This window comes from Tinamus guttatus, unplaced genomic scaffold, assembly GCF_059628265.1.
Source record: "Tinamus guttatus ecotype Peru unplaced genomic scaffold, ASM5962826v1 Tinamus_guttatus_pri_ptg000327l, whole genome shotgun sequence".
NCBI lineage: Eukaryota > Metazoa > Chordata > Aves > Tinamiformes > Tinamidae > Tinamus > Tinamus guttatus.
The window spans coordinates 5,808,452-5,833,718 of record NW_028288861.1 but is presented as its reverse complement, the minus strand read 5'-3'; the positions used below and the strand labels follow the sequence as shown (position 1 = coordinate 5,833,718).

The 25,267-nt window shown below is 44.0% G+C and overlaps 1 protein-coding gene across 1 annotated transcript; it reads left to right on the top strand.

Moving 5' to 3' along the window:
* On the top strand, positions 1-25,267 carry EGLN3 (egl-9 family hypoxia inducible factor 3). Its single transcript, XM_088529273.1, has 5 exons — positions 1-398; positions 20,328-20,447; positions 22,701-22,837; positions 23,537-23,610; positions 25,003-25,267. The coding sequence occupies exons 1-5, from the start codon at positions 42-44 to the stop codon at positions 25,038-25,040; spliced, it is 726 nt and encodes a 241-aa protein (XP_088385399.1). The 5' UTR covers positions 1-41; the 3' UTR covers positions 25,041-25,267.

The window sequence follows — 25,267 nt, the reverse complement described above, 5'->3', positions numbered from 1 at the left end:
GAGCCGAGCGAGTCCCACTGCGGGCGCCGTCCCGGGGCGCCATGCCCCTGGGGCACATGATGCGGTTGGATCTGGAGCGCATCGCGCTGGAGTACGTGGTGCCCTGCCTGCACGACATCGGCTTCTGCTACCTGGACAACTTCCTCGGCGAGGTGCTGGGCGACCGCGTGCTCGAGCGCGTCCAGCGGATGCACCGCGACGGCGAGCTCGCCGACGGGCAGCTGGCCGGCCCGAGCCGCGGCGTCGCCAAGCGGCACCTCCGCGGCGACCAGATCAAGTGGATCGGGGGCACGGAGGAGGGCTGCGAGGCCATCAGCTTCCTGCTCACGCTCATAGACCGCCTCGTCATGTACTGCGGCAGCCGGCTCGGCAAGTACTACGTGAAGGAGCGCTCCAAGGTGAGGGGCCGCCGCGTCCCCCCGCGGCGCGCACGGCGGAAACGCGGGGTGTCCCGGTGGGCGCTGCCGCGTGTTCGCTTGAAAAGGCGGCCGCGTTTCCCCCTGCCCGGAGGCTGTCGGGGCCGCCCGGGGCCCGTCGGTGCCGGCGGGACAGCGCCAGGTCCCCCCGGGGCTCCCGGCGTCGCAAGGTCCCGCAAGGATCCCCGTAAAAAGCCTCGGCCGGGACTTCTTCTCCGGGCTGCGGCAGGTAGGCAGGGGAGCTCCGTGCCCGTCCCGGCGCACGTACGCGGCTCAGGTCTGAGGATTTGGTTGCGTGTGACCGAGTTGTCCCCACGAGCATGGCTCTGCCACCTCGTGCCGGGCTGAAGAGGTGATCCTTGGTGTCACGGGTGTGCAGCGCAGGATGAGCGAGGTGCTCTGTTTGGACACAGCCAACTTCTTGAAGCGGAGAGAGATTATTTGGCTTTCCTTCCCTCAGAAAGGAGAGGACACATAATACATGGTACCTTAAGTTCCTTTCCCCTTGAAATTCGTTTGTATTTGCAGTGTCCTTGCAGTTTAGGCCAACGTGGCTTTTCTTCTTTTGTCCCTTTGACTATGGCAAAGTAGACCTGTTTGGAACTAACTTTTCTTGATGTTCTGAATGCTGAAAATGCCCCTACTTGTTTACCCATGACTTGAATTCTGTAATATATAGCATGTTTGAAAACATATCCACTTCTTTTTGGGATGTGCCAGAAGTTGAAGAGATGGAAATTTGTAAATATTAAAGGCAAGTTAAAACCAAACATTTAAGGGGATTTGTGAGTGGTGCTGAGGTTTCTCTTTTTTTTTTCTTTTCCCCTCTTAGAAAATGAAGAATAACAATAAATATGATGGTATTTACCAAGTGGGAAAGACCTTTAAAACTGCACATACCTTACCTTAAAAACTTAAAGCTTCATGTACACAAGAAAACGCAACAGTAGGATTAATAGAAGGTTGAAACATTGATCTTATGCTTAGCAGTTGACTGTTGATCAGTCCTGTCAAAACTTGGCTAGATTTAGCTTAAAGGAGCATGGACTGGAGTTCCCTTATTCCTGATGCAATTGTTTGCTGTTAGGAACTACAACTAGCCTGTCTGGTATTTTTAAAGGGCAGCTTAGTTCTCTGAGGGACTTCTGTTTGCCTTTTGATGTTCAAAATATGTTACCAGCCACTCAGTTGAAGAACTAGGGGCTTTCATTAAAGTTAGACCAGTGTGAAAGGAGATTGTCCTGCTCTTTTACCAAGATATTTGGGAAAAGAGAGGCAACTAGAGGCATGAGAGCATTTGGAATAGGCTAGAGGGAAGGGTTTGTTGGAGAGGAACCTGGGATACGTAGAGGTGATTTTTTTTTTTTTAAAAAAAACAAGTTATTGCAATCATTTGTGCACAATAGTAATAACAAACAGGACGCATCTTATAAACAGATACAAAACTACTTCACTGAGAGATCCTTTTGGCCACTGTGCTTTAGTATGGAAGGTGTTAGACTCCAAACAACACATGGAAACACGGCACGTCAGCTCAGGACTGAAAGAAACTCAATATAGCTTGTAAAATACAGGTTAATTTCATCAGAAATTAATAGTAAACAATCCCTTTATTATAATAATAATGACTACCATAGATATGTGAGGCTCCAAAGTAGCAGTTGTTAGTAGTAGCTGAGATCTGGGACACTTTTAGCAGGAAGATTTTTCTTCTGACTAACCAAATGACTCCTACGGTGCATGCAGGTTCTCACGTCATCTATGGACGTTTCCTGTCCACCACTAGCCCGGCTCATTTTTCTTACCTTTTTGAAGGTTTGTGAATGCATACATGAAAATCCTAATTTTAAATTCAGAATACATTTATTTTGTCAGGTAGATTACACACCAATCAAAAGTATTTTTGATGTTTTGGATGCCTAGAATGGCTAGAAAACTTCCAGAGCTCAGTGTCTATTTTTGCTTCCACACAACTAGACCAGAACTTTGTGGCTTTATGTGCGTTGTTATGATATATGGCTTGATGATATAAGATAGAAGACACATCAGCCTGCGAGTCCAGAGCAATTTGTTTATAATGTAAGTCTTTGGCTACATGCTAACTACTGAAATAGTGGGAGAAGGCTGCTTAGGAAATGAACTTCTACAAGCTCCCTAGCAACTTAGTGCAATGTGCTTCATTTTAGCTACACAAATATAAGGAATCCCGGAAAATAAGGGCAGCTTTCCTTGTGGCTGCATATTAACGAGAACTGAGTCAGTTAGGATCTTGTTGTTTTCCAAATGACTTTCAACATTTGGAAACAGCAAATTCACGAAAGTCAAGATTGCATCAAAGAGAATGGATGGAAGTTACATTTTATAAGGGTACTGGAGACCCAAAGGAGCTGTTGGTTGGTATTTGGTGACTGATAAAGAAATAGAGCATTTCATCTTTGCAGACCAAAAAAAAAAAAATCTATCTTTGCAGTGAGTCATAGTTAAAAATATTATCTGACATGGTTAAGATAGAAAAGCAACCTGATCTGTCTTCTGAAGGACTCCTCTGTTGAGAGAGCCAACACAGCATTAGCTTCTGCTTTATTTTAAATGAGAATTTCCCTTTTCTAGTAATAAACGCAATGATGCCTGTTTTATAGTAGTTTCGTGGTGAAGGATTTCACTGCAAACAGAGTTGATCTAGGTTCATTTCGTTGGTGGCATGAGAAGACTCGCATTCCTGTGCAGAGGGATGCTTGGCCCCTAAGGCCCAGGTCACTTGGGTTCTGAAGGACGTGGGTTTTGAAGGACGTGTCCCCTGTGCTGCAGCTCCGTGTGGGAGAGCTGGCCAGTGGTGAGGCAGGGAAGTGATGCCGCAGCCTTGTGCTGAGGCTGGTCACCTGGAATGCTCCTGAGTCAAGCGATGCTCTGGGGTTCATGAGCACCAAGGGGATTTACTGCAGCTTCTGCCTTCTTGGGCATGGGAGTCCCTCCTTAGAGCTTGGTAGGGTCTGGGGCAGATTTTGGGGATGGTGGTGGAGGGGGCTCCATGGTAAGACTGTTGCTGAGGAGCGTAGCCTAGGTGCAGGCATGGCACCAAGACCTGCTGCAGCCTGTGAAACTTCACTGCACAGGCACTTAATTGGATGCGCAAAACACTGCGGCATTCAGGATACCTGTCCCTTTGGCTGTCCCCGGAGTGCTGCAGAGGCTGGGCAGCCAGGGCGCCCCTGGCCAGGCCCCAGGCTGGCCAGTGTGCAGGGACGTAACGCCTGGCTGCCAACAGCTGGATGTGGTTCCCTCTTTCTCATTTGGCCGCTGCCGGAGTAGGGCCGCTTTCCCCACGGCTGTGCTGCTGGCGGCGCCCGTGGCGTCGTGCCTGTGGGGACTGAGCGGGAGGCGCTGCTGGTCCGGGGCGGAGGGCACTTGAGCTGTCTCAGTTCTGCGCAGCGCCAGCTTAGCCCCATGGCCGTGCTGCCTGCTGCCGCACCTGCCCGGGCACTGCCGGGCTCGAAACGGGTGCACGCCTGGCCTTGAGGCCTTCTGGAGACCTGCGGGCGGCCGGGCTACACGTGGCCGGAGGCCGTAACCTGAAGGGCCACTGCTGCATCACGAAGCCTGCACCTGGCGGGCTTCTCTCGGCTCCCATCGTGGAGAAAGGCTGTGATCTGATGCTATTATAAGATGTGGGATGAGCTCTTTAGAAAATGTGCCTCAGCCTTTTCCTCTTTTTTTCTGGGATGTTTTCTCCACCCTCCACTTGCAGGCCATGTCTACCTGCTGCAGGGGAAGCATGGCTCGTGCAGTGGCACTTCCTTGCAAGCAAGCCTGTTGGCTAGAAAACACAGCGAGTGCCTGTATCTACCACAGGATGGGGTGTTCTTGGGTAGTTCTTGAAATGGTCTCCTGCCTAGTGGATTGTTAAAGCGTTTTTTGTTGGTGGTTTTTTATTATTATTATTTTAACCAAATCTCTCGGTTAAGGAGGTGAAATATCTTGTGCTTAAAAACAAAAAGAAAAATGATCCTTGACAAGTCAAATGTAAAGTGAAACTCTGCATCTTCTGGTTTTAAGCATGAGATGTAAGGAGCAGGATAACAAGAAACCAGCTGCAGAGCTGTAGTGGAATACTGCTGGTACAAGCATAGTAGTTTATACATTACAAAGGGTTTTTGTGATTCTTGCATAGCAGCATGCCTCACAACTGGTTTACAAGGGGACGTCTGATGCATACTGCCACCCAGAAGAAATATGTGTAATTTTTAGTTCCTTTTTTTTCTAATCAAATGCACATGTTCTAGCCTAACGAACAAGTTCAAATCTGTGTCCCCGGCTGGCTGCTGGCAGAGTCCAGAGGCACTGGAACTGTAAATACAAGAGACAAGTCACTTTATGATATCAGACCGAGGAATTCAGTGTTGGCAAAAATCCTAGAGTGGTTGCCTTGGCTGTGGGTCAAGACTGATGTTTATATCTGTGTTTGTCGAGAAAGATTAGTTAGTCTGGTTAATTATACACAGGAATGTATAATTCTTACTTGACAATCATAGCATTAAATGAGTATAAACCTGGGAATACTAGGTCTTGTTCTTCTTCAAGTTATGATCAATGACCTTTTGAAATTTTCAAAAGATGCTATTTTGAAACAGGTACTTGATGAATCTCTGATTGCTGCTTTGCTTAACAGGGATAGGTCCTCATGAAACAGGTCAATATTTTACAGGCAGCTATGCGCATGTCCACAGCCAAGTTTAAAAACATGGATAGCCTGTATTGAATGGTCTTTAAGAAGCTGATAATTAGGTATTAAACTTAAGTTACTTAATTTGGAATCTGTTATGTATCATCACTCTCACGACCCTGAACTGAATGCACCAAGGAGACTTATTCCACTCTTGGCATCAGACAAAATGCGTTGTCATCATTGTACATTAGACTGGACCCCTTTCCAGCCAGATAGCTGCTGTTGGTCCTCTTTTCCTCCTCTTGTGCAGGGGAAGTCTGTGACCACCCAGCGACCTTTCTTACAGTGTTGTTTTAAGAGTCTGTCCATGTGCTCTACAGCCGTAGTCTCACGGAGGAAGGCTGGCTAATCCAACAAGAAAAGGGAAATACGTGTGTGTTCTGGGACAGTGTAAAGAACAGAGTGGTCTGTGTATCCTGAGTTTGTGCACGTGTATTGGTATTTATGGGATCAGGGCAAGTTATTTTTGTTTTTCTAACTACATTGTCTGTAGTTTTTCAGTCAAGCAGTGCTTAGATTTATTGCCTTTATTAGACTCTTGTGTGATAAAATGATGGCAAAGCAGAGCTTTGCCAAAAATCTGACATGAAATGTATTTTTAATGCATTTTTGTGTGTTCCCATAAGTACGCAGGTACCAGGCTTTCCCAGCCCCACTACTTGAACCCTTACAGCCTCAGACTTGCTGCAGTAGCTGTACTTGTATGTCTGCCAATATCTCTATTATAGCAGGCCTTAAGTGTGTATGTGCTGTCCAGAATTTCTTTTTCTGTATAAGAGCTTATTGGTCAGTGAATGTCAGTGCAGACCTTACCCAGGTGGCATGAATGCCTCTAGGTCCAGGACCTGTTTATCCTTTGGACTTGCAGGCACGTGAGCAGTATTGCAAGGCAAAGTATTCCTGACCTTGTGTTTTTGAGAGAGGAGCTGGTCCTTGCTGTTAATATTTGTACACAGCTGCTTTCCAAAGCATTTAATAATGAATAATTCAGTTCATTAGCGCTCACTGCTACTAACCGTATGTGTACAAATGAAGATGCATGGACACTCATTACTCTGATTGATGCAGGAGAGTGTTGCACAGTAAAAGTGAACCTGTTTGGCGTTAAGAATTGCAGTGTCCATGTTAACCCTGGTATCTTTATTTGTTCGTGTAGTGAACTCTTCTTTCTTTGACTTCCAAACTTATCTGGGTGGTAGCTTGAAGCGGTATGTTAGATAATAAGCCGATATAACAAATTATCCTTCATATTACCTCTTGAACAACTTTCTTAATTTAATATTAGGGATCCTCTTCTCCTTCCTTTTTCTCCTCCAGTGCCTCTTCTTGTCTTTGAAGATGAGTTTCCCTTTCCTGCTACATGAGGTGGTTGTGGTAGCAGCCATGGCAGGGTTCAACAGCAATTCCTTTACATTTGTGGCAGGGTGGGATACAAGGAAAAGCTAAAACCACACCAACCCAAACATGACTGCACCCGTGATCAGATAAAATCTTGATGTTTGCTGAATAGTCTAGCCACTTCAAGATCAATACTTTTATCAAATGTTTCAAGAAGGCCCTTACAAAGGCAAAGTACTCTTTTTGAGTTGTTCACTTTTTAGAAAGTTTCCACTCTGCTTCTAAATCTTTTTTTTTCTCCATTGTGTAATAGGCCAGGGACAAGTTGTCTCATGCTTGTTCACCTCGTGGTAGGTGGCTAGCAAGAATTGTGAGAGCGGGGAAGCCTGCAAGGATATGCTGCTGGTTTTAGACTTAATGGCATTCATGCATACCAACTATAGGGGTTTTGAAACCACAGATCAGATTGATCCTGAGTGCCACCCTTCTGCCACAAAGGTAAAGACTGAAACAAGGTTGTTCCCTTCAAGAAAGTGTTGAGAAGTCCTCCTGGCACCTGTGCCCAGAGAGGCAGATGGCCCCTCGAGTTGCTTGCGGCGCCATCACTGGTGCGTTCTCATTGATGTGGCAAAGTCACCTACACCTACAGTTACATGGCAGTTTTAGGGCTTTTGAAAAGGGATAACGGGGTTAGTCAGCAAAGCAGGAGGAAGCTGAGGAGGAGCTGTTCAGGCGGTGAGATGGAGGAAGGAAAAGCATGAAGGAAGCGCACGTCGCCCATGCCCTCCTGCCTGAACTCGCAGGCACGTCGCTGTCAGCGCACCTCTCCGGCCCTGCCGGCGAGGGAGGAGGAGCGGGCCGTGAGCTCCGTGTCCTCTCGCTGCTCGCTGGCCTCACACGGGTGCACCTATCTCGGTGAGAGAAAGGAGCTTTTCTGGACAGTCATTCTTCTCTTATCATTGCGTTATGATAAGAGCAGTAGAGAAAGGAACTTGATGCCTCTATGCAAAGCACTTAATAGAAAGTAGCTGATTAAACGAATCACTTATTACTCTGATTTCTACACAAATAACACATGAGGTGTAAGAGGTTTAACTCTTTTTTTAAATACAAAATGCTTTATTCTAGCTTAAAATGAATAGTGTAAACTTTACAGGTGTGCGGTTTGGTGCTTTCTCCATACAGTCTGGAAAGATAGAGTTTGTCCAAAGCCTGGTCAGCTGGAAATGACAAGATATCTACATCTTTGGCAAACATCAAGTAAAACCTTTTTTTTACTCCTATTTTGAATAACAGTATATCTCTAGTTTATATGAATCCTGCAGTTGCAATCGACTCTTTTCTGTGTTCTTAGACCTCGAAATCCAAACAAGAAATAAGCTTGCATTCTTTTATTATCCAAGTCATAATCATAATTGTCGTAGTTGTTTACATCTTATTTCTTACCCTGAGTCTTTTTTTTTTTTAATACAAATCAATGATTCAAATGTCTTTAAAGTTTTGGCTCCAGTTCAGAAACACACTTTTAAGTGCTTTCTTAAGGATGCACTTAAGTCCCATTGATTTCAAAGAGTGTTTATGTGCTTGATTTAAAATACCTTAGAATATGTTTAGAATACATAAAGAAAAGCTGCATTGATTTCTGTGCTGCCCTAAGATTTTGTCAGCATTTTTGCCTTAGACTTGCAATATGAACTATCCTTAAATTTTGCCTTAAGTCTTTACAAAGTCTTTAAGTCTTCACAAAAGACTTAAGTATCAGTACTTTTCACATTATGGATAATCATTATGATTTTTATCTGACCTTTGCAATTGACTAACTTGCAAAAAACGTGAATTACACTGTTAATAGTAGCGGTTGTTCCAGTAATGCATGCAGGCAATTCGATGCTAGTGAGTTCGCACAAGGAATGCTGCGCTGAGCGGGAACGGCCTGCGGCACAGGGCCCTGGTGGGCGGCAGAGCTCCCAGGTGCCATCCTGAAGCCTCTGACTCTCCCAAGACTGCAGGTGTCCCCAGCACGCAGCACCCTGCGGGATCGTGCTGCGGAACAACTTGCAGAACACACAGGGGAATTTGGGAGAGGAGATGCAAAATTGTATCAATTAGCTCTTAGCAATTAGATCTTAGCGTGCCTATTCCCGGGTTGTTAACACCCTTAGGATGATATGTTTGCTGCTGAAGACTACAGAATGTGTGAGTGCACCTTTCCCTCCTGTTTCCTAGAGGGAATCTGCTCCAAGTGGTTTGAGAAGTGATTTGAAGGCAGGAAAGGAGGAGCTTCACTGTAAATACTGGAATGCGTCCTACTACTAAGGCATATAAACCATGGCATATGACTATGCACATGGAAATGAGAAAGGTCCCTCAGGATATTCTGATAACTCTGTTCTTTACAGTATTCATTAATATTTCTGTTTCCTTGCCTTAACTTACACTGTCTTTGTAAAGCATGAGCATAGTCTCTGAAGCAGGCCGACAGGAAAGGTCACTCCTTGGTTAAGCATTTTAGACTTCCTTTTTGCAGGAGCAGCAAGGAGAGGGCTAACACATGCCCTCATTGGGCAATGCCAAACCTCACTGCCAGATATATTATAATTCCACATTTGATAGTGGTCAAAGGCTGAAGTGTCAAGATTGTGCGTTTCACCACTGCATTTCTAAATGCACAGCCTGACCTCTCACTGGTGACTTAAATGAACCATCTGACTCTAACACATGGGGCTAACTGCTTGCTAAGGAGTAAAGTGTATTTTATTTATTTATTTATTTATTTTGCTTTCCTTCCTTTTCCACTGCAGAGGGGGGCTTACACCCCAGCCTCCCTCCCTCATCCAGTTCCTTCCCCTCACCTCCCAGGCCCCTCACTGCGCAACCACCTTCTCTCGTCTCTATGCCCATCCCATGGGTGCTTGTTGGGAGCAGCCCTGGCTCTCTCTGTGGTGGCTCTGAGTTGCTCTTCGCGTGCTGGTGGCTGGAGAGGAAGGAGTTTTGGGAGAGGAAGAGGAAAAAGGAGGGAATGGAGCCAGATAGACCAGGCTTTCCACATCCTCAGGACACATCCTGAACTCTCACCAGTGAGAACACCTCCCTGCCCGGCAGCTGCTGGGCTTCCTGCAAATGGGCATGCCAAAGTCACGGCTTTCAGCCTCAATCCTGAACCTGGTCTTGAGAAACCAGGATGCCCTGCAGTGCATGGCCGTCCCCGAAAGGGGCCGGCGCCTCCGGCCAAGGCCTGCGCGGGGGCTGGCCTCTTCTGTCAGGTGGTGGCAGCAGAAATCCATGCAAGAGTCCCGCAGCCGGGGAAGGATGGACGGAGGCAGTCAGCAACGAGAGCTCAGATCTGGATTCTGGTCTTGCCTCTCAACTGGATTTGAGGCAGGCTCGTAACTAAGCCCGGCCTTGCTTGTGTATGAGCTGGGTGTTCTTGTGGGTAGCCTTGAGCAGTGCAAACGTAAGGTGAAGGATGTAGTTGAATGTGTTGTGTGCATGTATGTATTTATGCATACTTTGGTCAGAGTTGCCTAGTTTCTGTCTACACACAGTTTTACTGGTGCAAAAACCAGGTGTGTGGATTGGGGAGGCACTACAATGCTTATTAGCCTTTTTTATTAATATACTTTTATTGCCTGACCTTAGAGCCGCTCTTGGGCTAGCTTGTTTTCCTCTCTGTGTGCAAAGGTGCTGTGTCATTGTGTACACATTCATCCCCGGCGATTGCCCCATGTGCTAGATGGACGGCTGGTACGGAGGTTGCTGTACCAGCGTGTCGGAGAAGTATGCCTGAACATGCAGGCCATGCACAGTTTAAGGCTACCCATGCCATTTGAGCCTGGCTTAAATTTCTGGTGATTTTAATGGGCTTTACCCATAAATACTCACTCGCACAAACTTCTGTGCAGGAAGAGATGTGCTGTTAGCTAGGCAACGTCATTGTAAAATGTGGAGGGGGAGAAAGATGGGCAGGGGGTGAGCTAGAGGTCTTAATCCCAAAGTTAACATGGGAGATAGCAGGTCCCATCAATTAGAATCATAGAATCATAGAATTCTTAAGGTTGGAAGGGACCTCTAGAGGTCATCTAGTCCAACCCCCCTGCACACGCAGGGTCACCTAGAGCACGTGGCACAGGACTGCATCCAAATGGGTTTTGAAGATCTCCAGAGAAGGAGACTCCACAACCTCTCTGGGCAGCCTGTTCCAGTGCTCTGTCACCCTCACTGTCAAGAAATTTTTCCTTAAGTTTCTGTGGAACTTTTGGTGTTTCAGTTTGTGGCCATTACCTCTAGCTCTGTTGGTGGCCACCAGTGAAAAGAGGCCATCCTCCTCACTGCCTCCCTTGATGTGCTTATAGATACTGATTAGATCCCCTCTCAGCCTTCTCTTCTCCAGGCTGAACAGGCCCAGCTCCCTCAGCCTCTCCTCATAGGGCAGATGTTCCAGGCCCCTGATCATCCTTGTGGCCCTGCGCTGGACTCTCTCCAGCAGCTCCACATCCCTCTTGTACTGTGGGACCCAGAACTGGACACAATACTCCAGATGTGGCCTCAGGGCTGAGTAGAGGGGCAGGATCACCTCCCTCGACCTGCTGGAGACGCTCTTCTTGATGCACCCCAGGATCCCACTGGCCTTCTTGGCCATGAAGGCGCTTAGTTTGCCGCTACTGCTGTGATACCAAACTCTTGAGCACTGTGCATTTCTGTTCATGTGGTGCAGTAACATCTCAGCAGCTCCAGCTGCTAAGGCAGACTGGAGAATTTGGGAAGGACGCTGAGAGGTATTTCGGGACCTGCCAGGCACGCAGGTGGTTATCTGAACCCTGTTCCTGTGCTGGCTGGGCTGCTTCCAGTGCTCCGGTTTGGAGCGTGTTGGGCTGCAGGGACCCTGCCCCATGCAGCCTCCAGCCCGTCCCGTCCCAGGTTCCCATGACCAGCCTGGGTTGGGGTGTTGACTCCTAACCACTTGTGCCTCCACTGCCCTGGGGCTGCCCCCCAAGTGAAATGTGCACCAGAAGTGAAATGTGCATAGAAATGTTACGTATACGTCATACCACATGTGGACTGATAAAGTCTTGTGGGCAGCATTACTCTCTGTCTGTGGGTCCGCAGGTTAAAAATAAATGAATAATAATGAAAAAGGAATGTTGGCTAACGCAGGCAGTGCTGATATGAGCAAAACTCCCACATAAGGCTTGCCTGTGTTCTGGCCGTCTCTCCTGACTTACGTTAATGCACCCACAAGAGCCTCAAAACATGTAGAATTTCTTTAAAAGTTGCAGGTAAAAGGTATTATATATCCAGCTCCCTGTCAGTAGTCCTCTGTGTGATTAATAGCAGAATTCAAAACTCCTTAAGTGCTGACAAGGAATAAAAGGATCAAATATTTACAGAGCTATGAAATTTCTCATCTATTACATAGAAGGATGTAGTCTCCAGAAGATGTATTTTCTGGTTTCCGTGCCTTTACCTGCCACAGGGAGGGTCCTTGCAGATTTCCTTAATGAGCTTGCACTTACATATTTGCTTTTCTGCAGAGGTGGAGTTGTCACCGTGTCCCGTGGGACTCATTACAGGAGACGCTTTCCCTGTCTATACTGTTTATGATGCTTTATCATTAGTGCAGTTCATCGCAGGCTTACTCGGTGGGGACTGGGAGTTTTGGGTGATGAAGGAGGCCTTCAAGCAGAAAGTACAGGCAGAAAGAATCCTAAAATTTAACCTGAAAGAAGTGTAGGGTTTTTGTGTGTGTGTGTGGTTATGGGCTTTTTTTTTTTTTCCCTTTTTTTAAAAAGATGCAATGTGTGTAAGAAGTGTGAGTGCATGCAGGAGGTCAAGGGAGACCAGTAAGAACCAGAAAAGAGAAGTGCCTTGATTGCCTGTACTATAAGCGTGGGTTTTTCCTCTTCCCGCTGCAGTTTCTCTGTAAAGTGTACTCTGGAGTAAAGTTTGTGTTTGATTGCCGATAGCCTCACGCTCTGCACGTAGCACTGTCATTAAGCCATCATCTAGCTGGCCAGGAGCCAGGGCTCAGCAGCAAAGGGGCAGGCGGTCTCTCTAAACTGAAACAGCCCTTATTGATACACTGATGCACTGCGCATGTTTACAGCTGCTAATTGGAGACTTAATCTGAATATCCTTGACTGAAACTAATTCACTGGCAATAGCCTTTTACATTTCAGGTCCTAAAGCGATGGTAAGTCTGCTTGTCACAGCAAGTGAATCTCTTCTGAAAAGTGCATTGTCTCTGTGCACGTACAGAGAGCAAGCACTGAGTAGCGTTTCAGCCTAATACGTAATTTTTAGGTCAGAGCATCATGTAAAATAGAAATCTTACCTGATTTTCCCATTGCAGAGCGCAAGACAAGAGCGGTGAATGGGGCAAAAGTGTTAATTGACTTGCATGCAGAAATACATAGACCAACTAAATATATAAGGAAGAAGATTGATGCTTTTAATGATTGGAAGTACAGCTGTACGCTGGAAATACAGTTGTAACCCTATGGATTTTTTTTTTTTTTTGTATTCTGCTCTGAGTGATGGTCTGAAAGCAAAGAGATGTTGTTTTACTTTGCTTCTGAAAATACAGTCTAGACAATGTACAGAGGAAGATGAATAGTCCCTGTCTCTTTTTTCAGGGAACCACAAGTGAGATACCCCTCTTTGGAAGCTTGGACAACTTTTCCCTCTCTTGGCGCCTTTTGCAGCTTCCCAAATAACTGCTTTTCTTTAGGCTCACAGGAAGTATGGGGCAACAGGGTCAGTTTAGCAAAACTCCCTGCTGTCTCCAAGATGCAGTAATTTCAGTTCACAGACTTCTCCACAGTCAAAGACAACCACAGCTAACGTGAGGCATGGCTGTTTCATGCATTCCTCCTTCACAGAGTCACTGCGTTGGCAGCCAGCTTGAACTTGAAGGGCATCCAGATTTATCTCTAAGTGGATGATGTGCTAAGAAAAGAAATAAAAACTTCAGAAGACAAAGCTGTCCTTCATATTAATAGTACTCTTCAGGCCATGAAGAACTAAATTTTATTGTCAATCATTAGAAAAGCTTCCTAAGCCCCATCACAGATTCATTTAATGGGGAGCTTATTTTTAAGGCAACATCAATTTATGATGTAGCTTCCTAGACAGATTCCAGAAGATTTGAAAGCTTATTAGGGTCTCCTTGAGCTACTACAAGATAACATGCCAGTCATCAACAGCTGTGTGGCATGATGATAATGTGACCAGAGCTCTCCTGGGTAGTTCTTTGTTTCTACCCTTAGTTCTGGTGATTAGTGAAGATAATAAGCAGGAACAGTTTTCCATCTTAAGAAAATTATAATACCAGATGACAACCTTTTGATTGGTAAGCAAAGAAACTCGTTATCTTTGTACACTTGGAAATAGCAGTTAAGCCCCAAATGAAACAAAAAGGGATAGGTGTGATTTATTTATTTCCAGTTCTTCGGTGATCTGAGTCTGACAATCAAGGTCACATAATTCAAGAGGGAAGCAAGTATCAGATCACCTGGCTTAAAATGCCATCCCTGGAAACAGGGTTCCTGTGAAGATCTTCTTGCCCAAGATAGTATTTTAAAAAAAGATAGCATTAAAAAACAAACAAAAAAAGTGGAGGGGAGACGAAAACAGCATTGTGGTCAAATGAGAAATTCTGAGAATGGGTGGTTCTTATGTTGCTGGGTCAGTTTCCATGGGAATGTCATCTTGTTATGTCTCAAAATTTCAGGAAGGTTGATATATAAGAGTATGGAGTAAAAGTAGCTTGATCATGTTAATTTGGCCATCCACATTTCTATAGACGGGCCATCTACCAGCAAGGCATCCTATCTATCTATCTTGGTCTTGTTTCTCAGTCCTCAGCCAACCCTTGAGTAGACACTTGTCACCTGCAACTAAGGCACCTTCCTCTTGTAAGGCTGCTTGCATGAGCTGCTGGCTTGCAGCAAACTGTGCTTATAGATGAATTTAGGGAGTCTGATGTGCTCTCTTTCATGAAAGAAGGCAACTGCTCTAGAATTACTGTTCTTTCTGTTAGCTTTTTTTTTTTTGTCTTTCATTTTTATAGTTCTTCGATCAGTTTTGGATTTAGAGCTCAGTGAGAAGATAGACGTTGTTGTGGCTTGCGTTGTCAAATTCTACCTTTTCCCCAATGTTCCTTAGTTTCTAAAAATGGGTTCCTTGCTCAGATCCTTTCCCCTCTCCTGCCTTCATCCCAAGTAAGAAGCCGATTAAATAGAGTATGTTAACTTTAGCTCTGTAGACCCAGCAGCTGTTTGATTAAAGAAATGTAAATAAGTAATGGGTAAGTAAATGAGGTACTACTTGCCAGGCAGCACTGCCACTGTATCCAGTTTTAGGTTCTGACTAGAGAGAGCAGGATTAATCCTTCCCCAAGTGGAACTGGCAATTCTTCTTCCAACAGACACAAAACTAATGTCTCTGCTTTTAGTGTTTTAACATCATCATCTTCCTACTGTTCCTTCCCATCTCCACAGACTATTAAATTAGTCCAGTTTTCCTAGTTTATGCTTCAATATAGTAGCTGAGTGTTTTAACTTTCATAAATTCAAATAAACTAATACTTAATAATAGTCATGAATATTTTATATCTAACCATTATAAGTTACACAGCAGAAAACACTTGGGCACAATTGGGTGCAACAAGAAAGTACTTAAGAAACACCCTGTTGTGCCTGTGTGTCAGACAAGTCTCAGCTGAGAATCTCTTGTCTTTGATCATGAACTGTCAGACTCCTCATGTTCTTTTAATGTGGAGCATGCTGTGTGCCTCTTGTTTTCTCTTTCTGTCTGTGCAGAATATGTGAATCTGCAAACTAAAACCTAGCTGAGTATAATGTGCGCTTGGGCTTATGCTGATGAAGTGAATCCTGTAGTCCTCACTTCCCAAAACCAAACTGGTTATGTGGCTTCTTGTTTGTTTGTTTTTCGTTTGTTTGTTTGTTTTGGAACTGTTCAAAGTCGAAAGCCACGTATTCGGCAGAAATTTGGGAAGCTTGGAAATGTGTGACCACATATAACATTTGAAAGCTGCAGAGGCTGTAGCACCATTAATTCTTATTAATACCTTGGCTTTCCAGATGACTACTTTAGTGATGCTGTAGATGTGTGTTGATTTATATCTATATAACACCTCCATCTAATGCAATTTACAAGTGGTGAACTTAACTATTTGATATACAAGTTGTATGCAAAGATTTCATCCACTCTAAGGATCAAAAGTAGCAGCTGTTCAACAACATACAGGAGCAGGAAATGAAAAGACATACTGTGACTTTTCCCTCTGCAAAGGGGATTTGTGTGGGCAGGTTTAAATTGCGCAGGTCAGAATTTCTTGCTTCTGAGAGGAAAATGCAGGATCAGTGCAAGGTTATCACCTATACAGTCTGAACTAGCAGTACCTGGAGGCTTTGGCTTAGTACTAGGGGGAAGGAGAACACCCCTGTCTAATCCACTGTCATCACCACTTTTTGTTCAGAAGAGTCCATTTCCACTTAGCAGCATCTTCCGTCTGAGGTATTCCTTGCACTGCTTGTTCCAAGTATCAGTTCACTCTGCTTATCTTACGAAATAGAGCAATATGATGCTTTGCAGCATAGTCCTGGCTATCAGCTAAGAGAAATCTGATTTTCTGCTTGCTGAAAACATTGGAAGACAGGGAAAAAAGTTATGGAACCATTATTTTTTATTTTTATTTATCACTCTCCAAACTTTGCTGGTCTTGCATTATGACTTGCAAATTGCTCACGCTTATTTGAGTGTAATACTTAAAACTAAATGCTGAATAACTTGTTTTTGCTGGTTTCTGTGCAACATGGGGCTTATTGACGATCCCTTGCTCCTTACTAATGCTCATAATTACTACTTGTTTAGCTGGTGCTTGATTTGCACCCTCTTGGAAAACCTAACATCTCTGATAATGATAGTTCAGATGATTACTTTTTATTTTCCAAGTTGGCAGGCTTTAATTTAAGCCTGAAAACCAATTAAATGGTCATCTAGTTGGCCAACTATTATGTGCATATGTGTCATTGCACATGCATGCATTTGCATATTGTAGGTTTTAACTGTTTGGCAGTTGCGTATTTTCCATATCTAGAAAGAGAGGGCTAGTAAAGACAAACTTGTTAAAAATATATATTATCGAGGTAAGGTGATGGTGGTGCTGGGATGTTGCCGAAACTTGCATTGAGTCCTTGCAGTAGAAAGTTAAGCCAGCTAGCATTCATTGCGATGGATTGTATTGGTTGAAAAAGAAAAGTAAGAGTTAGGTACTTTCCTGCTTCTTGCTGCCAGGTGGGGTTAGCTTAGGATTGGAGTTGGTTGGTGAGGGGTGAGGAGAGAGGACCCCCAGAATGGGTGCTTTTTCTGGACAGCTGAAAATGGAGAGGAAATGGGTTTTATTGAGGCTCTGATCATTTGTTAGAAGGGCTTTTTGATTAATGTGATCCAGGCTCCATCTTTTATAGTTAGCCTATCCACCAAACTGACAAATACTTGTGTTCACCAATTACCTAAATTAAGTCTGGGTCATGCATCTCATCTCCTGCTCCTTGTTTGCTTTGAATGAATCCAAAAGTAGCACTAACAGCTGGAATCCCTGCTGAGGCCAGCTTGATGTGCTCTGGAGCTGCTCCAGCCAGCGCTCTGATAAAGCTTGATATCGTTTCAACAGGCTCTAGGAGAACCAGAATGATTTCCCTTCATTGTTTAGGGTTTCATTCAAATTTTCTACAGGAAAAAGGGTATTTCACTTGTGCTTTTCTCCCTTTGCTGCTGCTCTGCTAGAAAACTTTTTTCTTTCTTTTAACGTAAACTAGAGTACAGCCAGTGCTTATGGAATTCTGTGGGAATTGTTCTGCTTGCACGTCCCCAGGGACTATGCATGTTGCAGTTGCAAAAGGTGCACAGTGTAAATAAATAAATAATGCATCAATGTCTCCGAGTCAAAGCATGTGTTCTTCTAACAGAACGTATTATATGGTAGGAGCAGGGGGAAAGCTCTGGCCTTGTGCCCAGATTTCTATGGGAAGTAAAGCACCTAAATCCCTTTTAGGATCTGGCCTGAAGTCTATTATTCTTTGGCTGCTTTTTTTATTATTATTAACGATGTAATCAGATTGTTATTTGGGCAGTGCTCTTTCAATGGTACCTGCCCTCTGATTTTGTGTTAATACCTTTGATTTTGTTGTTGTTATTTTCAGTGTGCATCAGCCCACCCAGGAGCTTTGCTCCCACCATGCATCTTGTTACGTGATCAGTAGGGGTCCCCAGTATAAAGGGACCAAGTTTAGCCAGAGGTTACTGTGTCCATTAATTGTTGAGCCTGATCCAGGCTGTTTTGACTGTGATGGGTGAAGGGAGCTGCTGCAGGAGCTGCTGAGCTTGCAGATGGGACAGGAGGAGCCCCTCACACAGCGATGAGCTCTAGGAGGTGTGCAGAGGGGATTGTCCTGCTGCCATAGGTTTCCCTTGGACCTGGCTTCTGCCAGGCTTCTCCTCCACCGATCTTGTTTCCAGTACTGGCTTTAGCCTGGATCTTCCTGTTGTTCTTGGGCTGGCAATGAAATATCATTGAATTTGAGGTTACCAGCCAATTCTAACTGCAGAGCCACAATAGAGCAGATGGGACCTAAAGCAAGGCATCCAGCCAAGTGCCAAACGTGCTCAAAGAGGGCTTATTACTGAGAATTAAAGGTACTTGCTGCTGTAGGGCATAATCCCCTACTGCTGTAGGGCATCAGCCCCGAAGCAGCCATGGCCCGAGGTGTGCAGGCTGAGAGGTGCCTTCTGGTGACTACCACAGCCTGCAGGTATCCTGGGCCAGTGGCTATGGAGAAGATGGGCAGCACAGTGAAAGCCAATTTGTGCACGACTTCAAATACAGAGCAGTGTTTTTGCAGCTGTACGTGTATGCCTGTCCTAACTGGCCCACTGCTGTCGATCCAGGCCCTTGTCCTCGATAGCAGGGGGTCCAAGGGATCTATTATCCTGACTGATAATAAATTTTTGTCTTAGATTTTGTCAACACAGCAAAAGAAAGTCATGATTACAGTGACATGTACTATACTCTAACTGATTGCGTGTCTAACAGCATAAAATAGTGTGGGTTTAGCTTGCACTAGGAAGTGGAAGGCAAGACCCCTAAGGTTCCTTAGTAATGAATTTAAATTTCCAAATCAGTAAAGCCACATCTTCAGTGTTATTAGTTGTGCTTGACAGATTATTAGGGGAAGGTCAACCAACCACTAGACAATCACACCCTCGTTTTATGGGACAGGCATATACAGTTTTCTGTACCTAAGTTAGGATGTTTATGGTCTGGATAGATGGAAAGCTTGATGGGTAAAAACTGTTTGGATGGTTGGGTGCAGGCAGCAGTGATTAATAGGTCATGCTCTGCCAGAAAGCAGGCTGGTAACAAATAGTTACTGCAGGGAACCTGACTTGTTTAACATCTCTGTCCGTGACCTGGAGCAGGGCACGGAATGCACTCTCAAGTGTGCAGATGTCACCAAACTGGAGTGATCTGTTGATTATATTTGAGAGAAGGCCTGGATGGGGTAGCGGATGAGCCAGCAAGTACCTCATGAAGTTCAACAAGGACAAATGTAAAGTTCTGTACCTAGGAAGGAAGAGCCCCTTGCAACGATGCCCCAGCACAACAGCCTCCTGGGCTATATTGAGAAGCACAGGCAGTGTGTTGAGGGGAGAGGTTTTTCCCCTCAGCTCAGCCCTGGTGAGACCATATCTGGGCATGGTGTCTGGGACTCCAACCTGAATTGCCCAATGATCATTGTCTTCACAGGCAATAAAAGGAGATGTAGGAGTGACGGGCCAAGACTTCTGTTACCACAGTTTCAGTGGACCAAACTCTATGGAAGGTGTCAGACCCTACTGCCAAGCAGGACCAGTAGTGAAGGAGATCATGAGACACAGATGTGGCACCCCACCAACAGCGTCATCTCTTCCACCCCTCCTGCTTGGGGTTCTGATGGTGTAAACTCAAATTTAGTGTGTTTTTGCCTTTTTTTTAAAAAAAAAAAAGAAAAAGAAAAAAGAAAAACCTTCAAAGACCTGTTGTCTTCAGTTCAGTCGTGTGGTTTGGAGTCATTCATATTAGGCTTATCTCATCATTCAAGGTGAAATTTAAACGCACTGTGAATGACTGTATCAGCACGTCTGCAGATGATCAAAGAGAGAAATGCACTTCTGAAAGCTGTTTGGTTAGTTCTGTGGCTCAGTCCATGAAAGCAAACATGCACTGCCCTGTGCAAACACAGCACAAAAGAGTTACAGATTTCTGCAGACTTTGCTCTGTGGACTTTTACCCACTCCTCCTGGGGAACTTCAATTTTTGTTGGACCACAGGGATATGTATGATAGCACCATCATCCTCCATATCTTCTAGTCCTTAAAGCCATCTGCTTTCATTATGACACATCAGTTTTGCAATGACTGCTCAGCTTTAGAAATCCAGGCAAACTTTAGCTGAAACTGCTTCAAATAATGAGATGACAGTCACATAGCTTGTAGCAAAAGATAAATTTGCACTGTATATATGAATATTTTTCATGCGTTTCTTCCCTAACCCCCCTACTCTGGTGTATATATGGTGAAACCTGAAGGATACTTATTTTCTGTTTGGAATTTCTGACTGGCCTAGACAAAGAAATTTGTATGGAAATTCCTGCTGGTGGTATCTCCCGCAGCTTTGGGATTGGTGGTCTTGAAGAGCCAGACTGGTGGTTGGAGAATTCTTAGAAAAGAAAAAGTGAAGGTGGGTATCTTGAAGAATTCGTTTTCCAGAATCTTTATGTTTCTTTCAGGCCATGGTCGCTTGTTATCCTGGAAATGGAACTGGGTACGTTCGTCATGTGGACAATCCGAATGGTGACGGGCGCTGCATCACCTGTATTTATTACCTGAATAAGAACTGGGACTCCAAGGTGAGTGAGTCATGGGGCCAAGGCAGAACATAAAGGAACAAACAACCTGAGCAGAGTTTTGGAGCTGTCAGTTGCTTCTGTGAACTTAGGTGAACTTCTGAACAGCTGGTCCCTTCTTCATCACTTAACTTTTGTTTTCTTGCTGTTTATAGCAACCCTTTGGAAGTAAGGATCTGAACTGTTTCTTTATCTTTCTGTCTCCTATCCCACACACATACTGTTTTGTTGTTATAGGATAAAGTTTCTCAGCACGAGGCTGCTGGCACTTACATTTTGTTTAGAGAAAGGGTAATGGAGCACTTGGAAGAAAAACATTTTCCAATAAGGAGTAAGTGGATTCTGGGAGCAGAATACATGGCAACCCTGATTTGGGACCTTATCATTCTTGAAACTGGTCCTTCAGTCTGATCTGTGGAAGATCTTTACGCAGCTTTATCTGTGGTTTCCTTCCTCCTTACGGTGTGTGAGAAGCCTTGGAAAGATCTGTTCATGCTTATTTTTTCACTAGAGATGATTTTTTGTTAGAACAATTAGAATTGGGGAGCGGATCCTTTCACTTTTTTGGGGAGTGTTCTTGGCAACACTTTTTTTATTGTGAAATATTGGTTTGTAAGACCGTGTTGAACTAGCTTTGAATCGACGCCAGAAGTACTGAAGGACATGTCTTAATGAACGTAATAGCATGAAAACAGGCTTTTCTCAGCAGCCTTGTCAGCTGCTTCCTGATAATTTACAGGTTGGAGTTGGGAAGAGTTTTTGCAGAAGCTATCCAGGGCTTTCAGAGTTTAGAGACCTTTCCCTATGTTTCCCTCAAATCTGTGACCTCTTTTCATGAGAGGAAGGGTTCTCTGCGTGCCTCACGAGAGAAATGAGCAGGTGGCTTATTTTGGGTTCTCCTTCTCTGACTCCACTACTGGATCACCTGGCAGAAGAGTGCTCTTGTTTATCTTATTACTGGACACTAAAATCAGCCTTGAATTTACCATATCTTTAAATTAGAAAAAAAAATGCTTGTACAAATTTGTAAAATTGAAGAATGTCTCTTTTGACTTCTGCTGTCATAGTATTTCCCAAAACATTCACAGGATTATTAGTTGCATATTGCCCAATGTTACTGTCTCTCTAACCTGTCTTGGCCATCTGGGATTGATGTTCCATAGACAAACAGAAGTATTATGAACCCAAAGAAACAAACTCAGATTTGGAAAGTATTGAAAAATGTGATGTTGGGGAAAACCATGTTTCTTCACTGGAAGTATGATGGGGAAATGTCTTGTTCTAATAAAATAAAGAAGGGGAAAGGACATAAAAATGAGAGAGAAAATGAAATGTGCAATTTGTTTTGTGCACTGGTCCTTACTCTGATAGTGAGGAATTACCCAAATAGGTTCTGAAAAGGATAACTGGAAACCAGACACTGGTGGAGAGTATGACACAAGTATGATGCTGGAGGAGACACCTTATAACCATGCTGGCATGTTGAAACAACCGTGTTGCTTTAAATCTAAGCTATTACTTTCTGAGGCTAGTGTATGGTGTGGAGATGCCAAGTCAGAGTAGTGCTGGGTTGACAGTCTGTGCGCAGCCCAAGTCTCCAAAGAGCCTGCTGACAGCAACAAGGGGGAGGCATGGTTCACATGGATATTGGAAGTTTCTCCAGGATGTGTGGATAACCACAGTTCCCCTTCCCACACCCAAAACATGGCAAACACAGGGAGAGAAATTATGTGGTGTAGGAATCAGGTTGTGTCATAAGAAGGGGGAAAAATGGATGGGGGATTAAATTTAATCATAAACTTATTAAACTACAACAATGTAATGGACTTCACTCTTCTTTCCAGCATTTAAAAGATAACTTCTGCAAGATCAGATACAAGTTCTTGCATGTGTTGGGAAGAGAATCTGATCTCAAAACAGTCAGCTGCAGCATCCCTACCTCTCTGTGGGTATTGCGTAGTCTAGAGGACTGTGATGGGGAGCTGAGAAGTCGCCCAGTATTTATGACAGAGACAGAGTTTTCTTCATCTTGGATTATTTGCTTTAGCCAGATGTTCATGTTCAAACATGACAAATGGGGAAAATGAAGGTGGCCAAGAGATTCAGTATACAGTTCTCTGGCACTGTCTTGTAGCTTCCTTGGTTATCACTAACCATGTTTGCTTGGTACTGGCTAGGGAAAAGCAAGTCATTATTCAAATGAATACTTAGGTGGGTGTTTATATGTGGACAAAGTAACCTTTCCTTGTCTTTCAGCTGCATGGTGGAATTCTTCGGATATTCCCAGAAGGCAAGTCCTACGTAGCAGACGTTGAGCCAATTTTTGACAGATTACTCTTTTTTTGGTCAGACCGAAGGAATCCACACGAAGTCCAGCCTTCTTATGCAACCAGGTAAGTGGCATATTTATAGCCATGGAAAAGCAGTGTGGTCTACTATTATCACATTATTAAATAACCACATATGGTGATTAATCAAGTACTTGCTTTTATATATGTAGGTATAAAAAGAAAAGGTATTTGTGAATGGATTTTTTTAAGGTATCTTTTGAGTCACTGGAAATTTCCTCATCAAATGAGGAAGAACAAATTTAAACAGTAAGACTTCTTATGTGGCAGAAAAAAAATGCCCCTTTGCCAGGGACAGGAGAAACTTCTTAGACTAGGCAGGGCTATTTAGCTGGAAAATGCTGTGTTACACCTTTACTCTGTTTCATCAGAGGGATTTTTGGGGCAACCATCTATCAGCAGCTGGTATTACCTAGAGCAGCCCCCAGGCTGCCTAAGGACATCCCTGAACAGAATAAAGCTCCAGTGACTGCAAGCCACTTTTGGCTTCTGTCACCAGGGGGTATGCACTCTGCTGTGCCTCCAAGCAGAAATTCTCACCTATGTTTCTACTGTACTTAATAAAGTACACATTTAAAACAGTGTCTGCATTTCCCTGCAGAGAGGTGCCATTTGCATCCTATATTTTTTGTCCACTAAACCAATTAGGTCTGTATTTGCCTTCTCCATGAGAATAAAATTCTAGTTAGTACTCTATTTGAATAGCAAAAGTTGAAAATAATACATAATTTCCATCTTTTACAGATATGCCATGACTGTGTGGTATTTTGATGCTGAAGAAAGAGCTGAAGCCAAAAAAAAGTTCAGGAACTTGACTGGTACGACACTTCTATAAATGTTCACAGAGTAGAAGTGAATGCATTTTGATATTTCTAAAGCCAGAGGGAGAATGCGAGTAAATCTGTAGTTAGGTGGTGAACACATTCATTTTATTTAGAACTTATTTTTCTCTAATCACTCAAGTTATTTTATACAAAGCAGAAAAATTTTGTCAAAAGAAAGTGCAGGCCTGGCCTCAGGCTGGCAGTCTTTGTCCCCGAGTGTAGTTTGTGTGCTGCAGCAGCTGCAGAGGACTCTGCTACCTCTCCAAGCTCTTCTTTTGTTATTTGGGAGGCATGTTTGTCTCTTCCAAACTGTGCTTAGCACATAGTCATGAGGCTTACATAAACAATTTCATAATTACATTCTTCAAATGTTCTGGCCATATAGGGCCATTTTACATTAATTGAAGGCAGTCATGGCCCACACTAATGCAAAAGGGATTTGTCTTTTATTTACAAGCAATTTCTAAGTGGGTATATTCATAATGGCTTTGGAATGTGTAGATCATGAGTTAGAAAGAAACATACATTTAAAATTATATGTATAAATCATCTTTTGGCAGGTAGTTGCTAGAGCTGCTGTGACCTTGGTGCCCTTCAAGAGCTACCTGCCTGCAGCTAGGTTCCGTAGGCAGCCTGGGGTCAGCCCAGAGACACTTCTGCAGAAGTCCAGGAGTAGCTGATCCCTGCTTATCTAATTCCAGCCAAACTTCCTGGTGCTGTAGAAATGACATACTAGTGATGGGCTGAGTATCCAGATGTGCTCTAAAGCCCTACCTGCGGCCATGCAGTGTCACAAATTTGCTCTTTGGACAAGTTAAAGATTTGGTCTGGAGGGACTGCCTCAGGCAATTCCTTATAATCCCATGTAGACAGCATTCCTCTTTTTTAAATATGTATGTTGCACAGCTGGAAACAGGCAAAGTTAAGATTAGTTCAATTAGTCCTTTTTTTCAGAAAGGAATTTTGTAATTTCTGTGCCTGCTAGGTGGAAAACCAAATTAGCTTTGCCCTTGAAGGGGATTATGAGCAAGGAGCTAGAAGTGGGGAGGAGGAGGAGGAAACTATCACGGACCTGGAATCTGTAAGAGTTTATTGGATTACTTAAATGTTGCGTGAATTGCATCTTTCCCCTGCAGAAACTGAAGATCAAAACTGTAGTTATGTCTGTCTTGTTAACTCTTGTAGTTGTGAACTCTTGTAGAATTTCAGTTTGTGTAGTGAATTAAATCATAAGTTTTGAAGTGCTATCCGCAGAAAACAAAACATTGTTTTTTAGTCTGTTCCTAAGTTTTCAGATGAACACTAAACACTATCAAATCAGGCTTTCATAACATTCTGGCTTACCTGTTTGTTTTCTCCTTCCCCCTCCCCATCTTTTCAATATAGATGCACGGAAGAGAGAAGCAGCTCTTAATGAAGACTAATCAACTGTTTCTGAACTCTTTATGCACAATAAGATCCCAAAGATGACTTCCACTTCCAGTGAACCGTGGCACATTCTTGTCAAGCACAAGAGTACACCGGTTGTATGTGTCTAGCATGTGCATCTTTCCTTGATGGTACTTAAGGCAGCCTCCTGTCATGTCTGCATATGGCAGAAGGAACCCTTGTTTTCTCTTTGCCTTTTGCTGGAAAAAAAACACCCAGGTTT

What these genes read in the sequence shown, in the direction of transcription:
- EGLN3 (XM_088529273.1), top strand. Translation starts at nt 42, where the DNA reads ATGCCCCTGGGGCACATGATGCGGTTGGATCTGGAGCGCATCGCGCTG. An exon ending in ACGTGAAGGAGCGCTCCAAG is followed by an intron (nt 399 to 20,327) that starts GTGAGGGGCCGC and finishes TGTTTCTTTCAG; the next exon opens with GCCATGGTCGCTTGTTATCC. An exon ending in AAAGTTCAGGAACTTGACTG is followed by an intron (nt 23,611 to 25,002) that starts GTACGACACTTC and finishes TTTTCAATATAG; the next exon opens with ATGCACGGAAGAGAGAAGCA.